The sequence below is a fragment of the Crassostrea angulata genome, chromosome 7, assembly GCF_025612915.1.
Source record: "Crassostrea angulata isolate pt1a10 chromosome 7, ASM2561291v2, whole genome shotgun sequence".
Taxonomy (NCBI): Eukaryota; Metazoa; Mollusca; class Bivalvia; order Ostreida; family Ostreidae; genus Magallana; species Magallana angulata.
Genome location: NC_069117.1, coordinates 45,486,153 through 45,498,259, shown reverse-complemented (window position 1 = coordinate 45,498,259; position 12,107 = coordinate 45,486,153). Strand labels below are relative to the sequence as shown.

Below are 12,107 nucleotides of genomic sequence, written 5' to 3'. Positions count from 1 at the left end.
TTTAAAGGGACTTGGACACGATTTAAGATCAAAAAATTTATTTTTATTTTTTATGTATAAAATGGTTTACTGGTGCATTTTAAATGATTGACCAAGATATTTTGTTTAAAGTCAAGTTACAAGCGAGATACAGAGGTAAGAATTGATTGTTATGTCTCGAGTCTTATAGTTGTTTACAAAAAATGAAATGAGGAGAATAACCATTTTTTAGACAAAATGACTTGTAAAAAACAATTTAAACTAAATCAATATCTCCATAAATACTATTATCAACAAAGGAAAGTTACATTTGATTGAAACTTACACCAATACAACACATATGTAAAATATGACAATATTGAGCTTTATTTACAAAACAAAGAATTATGAACTCTGTATCTTGCATATAACTTGATATCTGACTGTAAAATTTTGAATGAACATTATAAACTTCTATATTTATCTTTATAAAAAATGAAAATGGAAAAATAAAATTTGAAAATTTTCAGTCAAATCGTGTCCAAGTCCCTTTAAACAGATTTTGCTAATGTTCAGCAGAGCTACACAGCATAATTATGCTTCTTGTGAAGAAAATAAAGTAAAATAAGATTGTCGCAAGTAACAAAAATCAGACTATGAATAATATTTATTTATGTTTATTTGCTAATTTTCATCATCTCTGTTCTTACATATGACAACTTGCAAACCAAAAACATGACAAACACAAAAAAATACAGTGGTAAATTACGATACCAATTGCAAAAATAAAAAGCAATAAAGTTTTGACAAAAGTAACTAAAGATAATACTGATCGCATTAGAAATCTGCCTTGCAGGAAATGCCACTTATTCTTCTAAATTTTAGCTATGGTATTCGAACAATATTTCCAGCCTTCTGCTTCATAACCCCATGCCAAGACCATTAATGTATTTATATTACCAGATGTTAGAATATTTTATATTAAACAAAATGGAGTCGCTTCTATTCAGTTTAAGTATTAACTAGACAGTCTCTTCTGTGGTATATTTTAGGGTATATCATTGAATTTGATGAAGTCTCTAGCTCACATCTCACCATACGTAAAAAGAAGCGTGTTTTAACAAGTTTAATGTAAAGGGTGTTGTCATGGACGCCGATTCAGATGTCACAACATTATTTCAGCAGGTTCACGTCAAAACGGGGCTGAGGAAAAATAATTTCCGAATTTTCCTTCGAATTTGGGTCGTTTCCGCCTGCAGCAAGGGCTGACCTTTTAATGTAATGAAAAAACGTGTGTAAGGTGTCTGACTATCCAAGTTTTGTAATAATGCAAGATCATTTGAATTTTTTATGCGTGTTGTTTTAGAGAGGAACATGGATGAAAAGTTCTTGACTAGTGGTCTTGTGTTTTTCAAGCACACGTGTAACTTCGATGTAACAAACTTTCACGCCTTGATGGATTCTCATGTGTTTTTGTTTTTTGTTTCAAAGATATCAAGAGGATTTTCTTAGAAGTATGTTTTGAATTTATAACTTGTTCCTAGATATGCGCATTTATGGTAAGGATATATAGTAAACTTCATGTGCGGATCTAGAGGGGGGTTAAGGGGGGTCCGGCCCCCCTTGTAAAATTCAAATTTCTTTAAATTACATTATAAAATTACCAAAAATATGCCTCGGACCCCCCCCCCCCCCCCGGGCAAACTCAAATAACCCCCCCCCCCCCGGATTTTTGTTTCTGGATCCGCGCATGAATTTTTTAAATACTGCAGTGACACCTGCAATACATACGAGCTCTGTCGATTGGATGGAAAACTGTTAAATCATTATTAAAATCATAGTTTCTTACGATGAAGCGTCGTATACGCAATTAAAATGAGGTATCACATACAGAAAACGAAGCCTAAAATAAAATTGTTAAAAAAAACACAGCACAAATTATCGTGTGAAATATTTTGTATAAAATTTCTGCATTTTTATATAAAACATGGTGTTTATAACTATAACATATTACATGTAGCTCGATATATTATGCGTAAACGAGGGTCTATTGCTCCATGTTGATAATGAATTTTAATCAAAACACCGGTAGCAAATAACACTCAGGTGATTGCATTGTTTGAAAGGGATAAGGCTAGATGTTTTTACAATTATAAACACTTTCAATGAGATATGGAAAGCAATTTAGTGTCTTCTGACACTTAAATTGTTCCGTCCGGATAGAAGTAGCAATAATAATATATAGTTTATATAAAGAAACGTTTGGTCCGGCGGTTTCAACTTTGAGACTTTACCGTTTAAAAACACTCAAAACCTATTCATATCACAAAGTTATTCCAATTATTACTTAACACCTAATACACAACTCAATGCATATAAAACCCATTTTTTTCAAAATTCTAATTGGAAAGAAATCATCATCATGAATGTGATATCTTTTGAAGCACCCATATCCGATATATAATAATAATATTCATTAAATGAAATTTATTGCCAATTTAATAATGATAGTGATTGAACAAATGTATCTGCATGCAGGATAACTTGAAGATATGAAGTTTTCCCTACTGCATAGTTATGAGTTCTCCCTGTTACGACTTCTCCAGGGTACGATTTCTCTAGCATACGCCAGTAGGTGGCGGTATTTCGGAAATGCGAAAACGAAAGTGGAGGTAGGATTAGAAATCTGGCGACAAAAAAGCGCTGCAGCTATGCTTAGCGCTTTAAAAATGAAGTCAATTTGTTTATCATTAAGTTTTGTTGTTGGGTTACCGTCAATGTTCTTCTCCAGTAATATATCTAAATATGAAACAGATGACGCAGACTCTGTGGTATCTTTTATTTCAAGTTCACTGGCATATATCGAGTCGACGTAAAAGTGGAAATAACAATTGTTAATTGGTAACACGTCGTCGATATACCTGAATGTCGAGTTGAAGGCCACAGCGAGTAATTTATTTTTTTCACGTACAAGTTTGCTTCAAAAGAATACAAAAAATAGTTCTGCTAACAATGGGGCACAATTGGTACCCATGTAAATTCGAACAGATTGTTGAAGGACTTGATTTTCAAAAACTACACTCAATCATCTTTAAATGTCAACTTCAGAGTACTTGTTTGTGCAATCAGAATGGTTTTTAAATAAATAATTTTTTAGATTTCCAATGACAAGGTAAAAATGGAATTTTCAAATTTCAAGATTTTATTGTTTTTGTAGATACCAAAAAACATAAGAATGAACGCTATAAAATAAAGTCGAAACTTTATGCATAGAAATTTATAGGAGAAATTCTCTACATATAATATTTTGGTTCAAATATTAACGTTGAAATATTACAGTTGCATAAATTTTGTGATAGGAGCATGATTTTCTGAAAAACACCGACATTAATTGAATAGAACAGTATAATTTGTAGAATTTTTCAATTTTTTTTATTAGGGTCTTCCGTCTTCAGCGGAAGACCCTTCTATTATTCTATTGTTTCTTTTTCACTTTTCTTCTTATTATTCTTTTTTTTTCTTACCGATTTTGTGCAGAGGATTTCTCAGAGATGGCTGGATCGATTTCGCTCAAATTTTCAATATTAACGTGCTTTTATCTAAAGCTGATACATTTTTTTTCATTTTTGAAAAAACACTTCCGGTCAGAAGTTATCGTCCGTTTACGATTTTAAAAAGTCAATTTTGTCTGTCGTGTTTCTCAAAAACGAGTAGAGATAAAAGACTGAAATTTTCAGAGATAATAGATCTAGCGTTTTTCTGGTGCACCTCGGTCATGAGAATGTCCGCCGTCACTTCCGGTCGTCACCGGAAGGAAATTTGAAAAAATTGAATTTTTCGACTTTTTTATTTTTTAATATTTTTTTTAAAACTTTTTACACCTTATAGTGACCGTTTTACTGATTCAGAATATGTAATTTGTTTTAAAATCGATCTAGGCATTCTCGAGAAATTAAGCGTCAAAGTTCTGAAGCGAGAGTCCGAGTAGCTCAGTCGATAGAGTCGTGGACATGGTCCAGGCGACCCGGGTTCGAGCCCTGAGTGCCGAATTTTTTTCCCCCTCTTTTTGTGTTCAGATCCGATTTTTTATCTTTAAAATGATGGATTCTGTTCTTTTCCGTTTTGAGTTTGTAAAAGAAGTTACAATAATAGCGCTTTCCCCCGTATTTGCGTATTGAGATCCATAGCTATGTATTCATACTGAAACAAAGTTAACAAATTGAAAAATATCAATAGTTAACTCTTTAAAACAACATTTATACATTGTTCTAACCTATGTATTTTATTTAGAAATTGTGTAATATGTCATATTTAGAATTTAATATTCTCCTTTAAATATAGAGGTCACCGACCGACCGCCCCCCCCCCCCCCCCCTCCATTCATCAAATCATTAAGTTTTTCTGGCCTGATTTTACTTGATCTTTGATCTTGGACCTTCAATTTCAAATTAATACCATTCTAGATTACTGTACTAATTACCAGACTGATTCGTTCATTATTAACAGAGTTATGCATTTTTTGGCATTTGAGTTTCAATCGTCGTGTTTGACATGTGCTGTAGAAAAATATTCCAACTCCCGAGTCCTTCACTCAATTCTAATGAAAATTCGTGTAAATGTACCTCGGACCCGATTCTTATTGTCTGTCAAATTTGCAGCGGATTGATCAATTAAGTAAAATCCTGAGATCAAACGGCGCTTATTGCCTATACGCCGAAATACAATTTACGCAGTACACGCACCGACCCCCCCTTCCATTTCACAAAGTGATTTAGTTTTTCTGGCCTGATTTTACTTGATCTTTGATCTTAGACCTTCAATTTCAAATTAGTACCATTCTAGATTACTGTACTAATTACCAGACTGATTCGTTAATTATTAACAGAGTTATGAACTTTTTGGTATTTGAGTTTCAATCGTCGTGTTTGACACGTACTGTACAAAAAAATTCTAACTCACGAGCCCTTCACTCAATTCTAATGAAAATTCGTGAAAATAAACCTCGGACCCCATTCTTATTGTCTGTCAAATATGCAGCGGATTGAACTATTAAGAATAATCAAACGGCGCTTATAGCCTATACGCGGAAATAAAATTTACACACTACACGCACCGACCCCCCCCCCCCCCCCCATTCACAAAATCATTAAGTTTTTCTGGACTGATTTTACTGAATCTTTTATCTTGAACCTTTATTTTCAACCTTGTACCATTCTAGAAAACTGTACTAATTACCAGACCAATTCGTTAACTTTTAAGAGAGTTAGGAATTTTTTGACATTTGAGTTTCGATTGGCGTGCTTGACATGTACTGTAGAAAAAAATTCTAACTCCCGAGCCCTTCAATCAATCCTAATGAAATTTTGTGTAAATGTACCTCGGACCCCATTCTTATTGTCTGCCAAATATGCAGCGGATTGAACAATTCAGAAGAAATTCCTGAGATCAAGCGGCGTTTATAGTCTGTACGGGGACTTCAAATTTACACAGTACCAGGGATGTAAGCAGCTGCGTAATATTTCTGTTGCATGTATATTTCTTGTTTTCCGTTTAGTCTGTATCTACGATAGCGTGTGAACTACTTATGAATGTTAAAACTGTGGAAATTACTGTCATCCAATTTTTACCGAATAAATTTACGTGTTACTGATTTCGTTATTTCTACATTTATAATGATTTTATCAATCCTGTTGAAATAAAACAGTCAAACACAATAGAAAATGACACGAAAAAAAAATCTCAACACTGAAATACATGTGTAAAATGCACCAGTCATTGCTTTAGGACTTTACTTCCCCTAATTATCGTTAACCGAATCCGAGATCCACACCTCAAAATTCTACTTTCGATTTATTTACGACGAAAATCAAGCTCGGGTCTTTTCACCCCCCTCCAAACAAAAACACGCATCAATATTTCAAATGACATCGCACTGTTACCAAACCTGTGTAGTCAGACATCTCACACATCGTTCCTCATCTCATACAAAAATTCAGCTCCTCTCCCGGGCGGAAACGCCCCAAATTCAAAGAGAAATTCCGGAATTATTTCGCGTCAGCCATGTTTTGCTGAAATACTCTTATGACACCTGCAAAGGCCTCGCCGGAGCTAAGATTTCTTCTTTCTCTCTATTTCTTTCTCTCCAATTTTTTTTTTTTTTTTTTTTTTGATTTTGTAACTAAAATATTCAACATAAAGGGGTTGTTGGACTGTAGTACAAGTTAAAAAACACTCTTTAGATAAGATTTAGACAAAAACAGTCTTTTATTATTAGGGTCTTCCGTCTTCAGCGCAAGACCCTTCTATTATTCTATTGTTCTTCTTATTAGGGTCTTCCGTTTTCAGCGGAAGACCCTTCTATTATTGTAATGTTTCTTTTTCACTTTTTTTTTTATTCTTTTTTTTTCTTTACAATTTTTGTGCAGAAGATTTCTCGGAGATGGGTGGTCCGATTTTTGTCAAATTTTCAGCATCGATCTATTATTATCAAAAGCTGATACGCTTTTTTTTATTTTGCAAAAATCACTTCCGGTTCGGACTAATCCGCCATTTTGTAATTTTTTAAAAAGTTCTTGTCCACACATTTTCTCAACAACGAGCAAAGATAGGAAGCTGACATTTTCAGAAATGATAGATGTCATAAACATCTAGCCTCACGAGGAAAATCATTGTTCGGAAATTCCGAGTACGGAAGCTAGCTGGGGTCAAAATATAGGACACGTTTATGACGAATACTTCTTGCCCACACATTTCCTCAAAAATGAGCAAAGATAAGAAGCTGAAATTTTCAGAAATGATAGATGACATAAACATCTAGCCTCACGAGGAAAATCAATGTCTGGAAATTCCGAGTACGCAAGCTAGCTGGGGTCAAAATAAAGGACACGTTTATGTCGAATACTTCTTGTCCACACATTTCCTAAAAAATGAGCAAAGATAGGAAGCTGAAATTTTCAGAAATGATAGATGACATGAACATCTAGCCTCACGAGGAAAATCATTGTCCGGAAATTCCGAGTACGCAAGCTAGCTGGGGTCAAAATATAGGACACGTTTTTGGCGAATTCTCCTTGTCCACACATTTCCTCAAAAACGAGCAAAGATAGGAAGCTGAAATTTTCAGAAATGATAGATGTCATGAACATCTAGCCTCACGAGGAAAATCATTGTCCGGAAATTCTGAGTAGGGAAGCTAAATTTTAAAACTCATATTAAATGTGTTATTATGACCTCAGACTAATTTGAAAACATAATATCTAAGATGCACTTTAATTCTGCGTCTAAATAAATCTTTTTCAAATCGATGAGATGAAATTTAAATTTTTTGAAAATTTTAAATTTAATTAAATCGTAATAAAATGACCTCATACTAATTTTAAACATAATATCTAAGTTGCGCTTACAATTTTGTGTCCAAGAAATCATTCTCGAATAAATTGGATGAAATTAAATTTTTTTAAAATTTAATTAAATCGTGTTAAAATGATTTCAGACTAATTTTAAAACATGATATCCAAGTTGCGCTTACAATTCTGCGTCTGATGACATCTTTCTCGAAATGATTGGATAAATTTTAAATTTTTGAAAAAATTAAATTTAATTAAATCTTAATAAATGACCTCAGACTAATTTTTAGATGCAATATTTAAGTTGCGCTTACAATTCTGCGTCTAATGACTTCTTTCTCGAATTGATTGGATGATTTTTAATTTTTTAGAAAATTTTAAATTTAATTAAATCGTGTTTAGATGATCTCAGACTAATTTCAAAACATGATATTTAGGTTACGCTTACAATTCTGCGTGTGATTACAACTCTCCCAAATTGATTGGATGAATTTAAAATTTTTCAAAAATTTTAAACTCATTTAAATCGCATTAAAATGACCTCAGACTTTAAATTTTTCAAAAATTTTTATTTTATTTAAATCGCGTTTAAATGACCTCAGACTAATTTTCAAACATGATATCGAAGTTGCACTTACAATTCCGCGTCTGATGACATCTTTTTCGAATTGATTGGAGGATTTTTAAATTTTTTGAAAATTTCAAATTTAATTAAATTGGGTTAAAATGACCTCAGACTAATTTAAAAACAAAATATTTAAGTTGTGTTTACAATTTTGCGTCTAACGACATCTTTCTCGAAATGATTGGCTAAATTTTAATTTTTTTTTAAATTTTAAATTTATTTAAATCGTGTTTAAATGACCTCATACTAATTTAAAAACATAATATCTAAGTTGCGCTTACAATTCTGCGTATGATGACATCTTTTTCGAGTTGATTGGATGGATTTTAAATTTTTTTAAAATTTTAAATTTAATTAAATCGTGTTAAAATGACCTCAGATTAATTTGAAAACAAAATATTTAATTTAGTCGTCTTTAAATTGTCTAAGACTAATTTTTAAACATGATATTTAAGTCACGCTTTCAATATTGCGTTTTATGATATCTTTCTCGAAATGATTGGTCAATAACCTCATCTCATAAGGATCTGATGAAAAAATTGGACGGAAGACCCACTCGTTGCTCGCAACGAGATCGCATCTAGTTATTATTATTATTTAAATGATCCCATGATACTCTGTATTAATTTGCTTTTCATGATATATTTGTAAAACTGATCATGAAATGGGTAAATATTATATACTAATACATTTAATAATTCAGTTCCAAGTCGAGTTAGTTTATTTCAACAAAACGTATCTTTCCAGATAGCTGTTTTCTTTTAAAGCACTGCAATACTAAAAATTTTACATGTATATATGAAAAGAATTATTTTAGGTATCATTAAATAAATAAAACGGAAAAGGAAGGGTATAAGTCAACATATATCTAATTGAGATGGGGCCATATTTGACGGTGGGTAGTCCTATCTTCTTGGAGGACAAGGATCGTTGCAAGGCAATCCTTGCAAGCATCCCATGCCTTCCACATAGCGGGTCCCGGGAGCGCAGCACGATCCAACACTGTAACTGTTCATGCAGATCCAAAACGCGCGGCAACCGGATCCGTTCATTCCGTACGTGAATCCACTGGGAACGTTCAAACAGGGATCTGAATAAAAGTGATAGTTTTAAAACATGTAAGATTTCTCTAACACTTGTTTTTACCTTACGTGAATCCACTGGGAACGTTCAAACAGGGATCTGAATAAAAGTGATAGTTTAAAAACATGTAAGATTTCTCTAACACTTGTTTTTACCTTTCAAGCAACATATAACTTACCTATATCACAACGAATATTTGAGGATGTTGCACACGTTTGTTCATCCTGTTTCCAGAATTGCCCAAACGGGCATTGCCTCACGGTTCCCTGGATGTTTCCATTATTATCCCAGCATTGCACGTATTTGCTACAGTCTCCTGGGAAAATGGCGTACCACATTTCCCTGCCATTAAGAACTGCTGCACACAAATCTATGTCAATTACAAAGAAACTGGAAGTCAAGACAAACGTTTTTAGTTAAAAAAAAACATGTCTAGATCCGCTGTGAAACGTTTATTTCTTTATTTTTTGACCCTACACAAACGTTTCGACTTAAAGTAAGCTCAGATGATTAATGATCTGTCAGTCATGGTTTCGAAATCAACATTTTTCATTTTTAAAATTTAGATATTTTATCTTAAAACGTACTTTAAAATGTATTTAATGACTAACAAATATAAAAGTTAAAAAGCTAAAAACGATTGTTCTATTTTAGATAAGATGATATATTTTCATCCAAATGGCCGGTCTCAATACAAGACTGATGTCACAAAAAGTTAACAACAATAATCTCCCGTTCTTATTATTTCAAATATGAAAAAAAAAATTAACGAAAACAATTTTTTTCCAGCACCTTCCGCTACGTCATCCGATCCGAGAAAGTTCAAGTTATTCGTGTAAGGGTGTAGACCCACGTGATCCCCAATTGCGCTGCCGTAAACGTAGACGAAGGCTCCGTAATGTTGAGCGCGGGGACTGGCGTACATGTTGTTAACCCTGGTACCGGGGAAACGGTTATTGTCGGCCCAACTCTGGTCATCCATAGACTGCGAGCCTTGAATCATAACTAAGATTTAGAAAAAAATGAGCAGATGTGCAAATTAACCCAGTATAATCTATTTTTTGTCATTTACAATTTTTGTATAAAAGAAGAATTAGAAATAGTATTGAGATAGAAACTTGTTGTAATGTAACATAAGCAATGTAGTATGTTTTTCACATTTTACTATTTCTTGCGACCGGTGCGTCGTTTTAATACAATGAACCCAACTTTTAACAATTTGGTATTTGCAACATTTGAGAAAGCTTGCGAAGTATTTTCATGAATTGTAGTATTTTAGTTTTCACAATTAGAAATAGAGGAAAAAAGTTTAAATATCTTTTTCTCAAGAACTACCATGCTACAATTTATGAGATTACTATACAAGCATGAAGTATTGGTTTGGGTTTCAATGATTTAGAATCTTCATAATTTTATGATGCTTGAATAGTAATCTCACACATTGCATATAAGTAGTTTCTAAGGAGAAGATTTTAAATTATTTTGCAATGATGCAATACCGGAGTTGTGTACAGTTATTCTATAAAAAAGGATCCATTGAACAGATCAAAATTACTTGCACGAAAAAGGGAAAACAATTATAGCTAAATGTAACGAAACTATTTTGGTTAACACACAACACGTGAATTTGATAGAAATAGATAGTGGAATTAACTCCAAATAAATATCAGTTAATTTACAAAATCCATTATTTTTACATAAATATATCAATACAAAATTTAAACAACCTAACTCTAACAGTTGGTAGTTTTTAATACGTATTCTAAAAATGGAATACTAGTATTTCAAAGACATTTAGTGGGTATATTCACATTTGCCTTGGAAAATCACAAATATTCCTTGTAATAAAATGCATATCGCAGCGTTAAAAAACGACATTTTAGTCGTGATTTGAGCAATGTTCATCGGTTAATGATAGGTTGTTACTTGATCAAGTATAGCAAGATCTACAACCAATCATCCAATAATATAGAAATCAACGCTGTGCGTCAAAAATTTTGTTTCCAGTAAGATCCTTTGTCATTCAGAAGACAGTAACTCCCTTTTTTCTCACACATAAAACGTCATTATTTTAAATACACAATATATTGTCACCAAGCATAATTTTGCACTTAATCTCGAATTTTTTTTCCAAAAAGAGAAGAGATAATTAATCTATCTCTTTTTTAAAATTTGGCTTTGATTAAAATTCAAACGCCTAGCTCTAAATATATTTAGCTTTTTATGGATTTTATGAAAAGAATTGGTATATCAAATAAAAAATTTATTTCTGAAAATAGCGCTTGCTGACACTCCTTTAAAATGCACTTTCTGCATGAAATATTATTATAGTTTTTTTTAATTATGAACATACAAAGAAATTATTCATTTTATGAAACTAATACTCGCCACGTCCCTTAATCCCTCCTTATTTCTAATCTATTTTTTTTCACAGAAAGAATGATGATTATTGCAATATGCGTTGTTTAGAAAGATATTAATCAACCAACTTTCCGATAAATAAATATTTTTGAAATATTTATAAATCAGCTTAAATGTTGAAACGTATACAATTGGTATTATACCAAGAAATTGGTATCTTGTGTATCGAAAAAATCTGATTAAAGACATTATTTTGAACTTAACGAAGAAAACTGTACATAAGTTTAACACAAACAATATACAAACTCACTAGAAGAAAAGTGAAAGTGAAAGTATATTGAGGTTGTCAAGATGTTTAACAATAAGCAATAATCGGGCACTTAAGACTTTGTTTTATCGGGATGCAATATATTTATAAAGTTGCTGTAAAAATATTCCATTTTAATAAGTATATAATGTTTTAATTTAATTCTGGTTGTAACGCGCTTTCTGATTGGCTAAAAAAATTTTTTATATCATATAAAGAATGTTGACTAACGTCAAAAACGTATCCATACGCCTGACGTTACGTTTGAATTTTGTATAATTTTACGTCATTTTAAAGGTCAAATGACCGTTTTTATCTACAATGAGGAGTAAAAAAATTAAATTATATGCAATGAATTAAATATTTATTAGTTTTATACGGTATAAAATGGTTTGAAACAGTTTACGCAGTTGATAATCCGTTCTAT

General features: G+C 32.2%; 1 protein-coding gene across 1 annotated transcript; it reads right to left on the bottom strand.

The window, feature by feature from the left end:
• Window positions 1–8,663: 8,663 nt before the first annotated feature.
• On the bottom strand, window positions 8,664–10,890 carry LOC128192069 (protein PIF-like). The gene is made up of 4 exons (XM_052864498.1): window positions 10,830–10,890; window positions 9,805–10,005; window positions 9,191–9,382; window positions 8,664–9,019 (listed from the first exon to the last, which is right to left on the bottom strand). The coding sequence occupies exons 1-4, from the start codon at window positions 10,888–10,890 to the stop codon at window positions 8,835–8,837; spliced, it is 639 nt and encodes a 212-aa protein (XP_052720458.1). The 3' UTR covers window positions 8,664–8,834.
• Window positions 10,891–12,107: the final 1,217 nt, after the last annotated feature.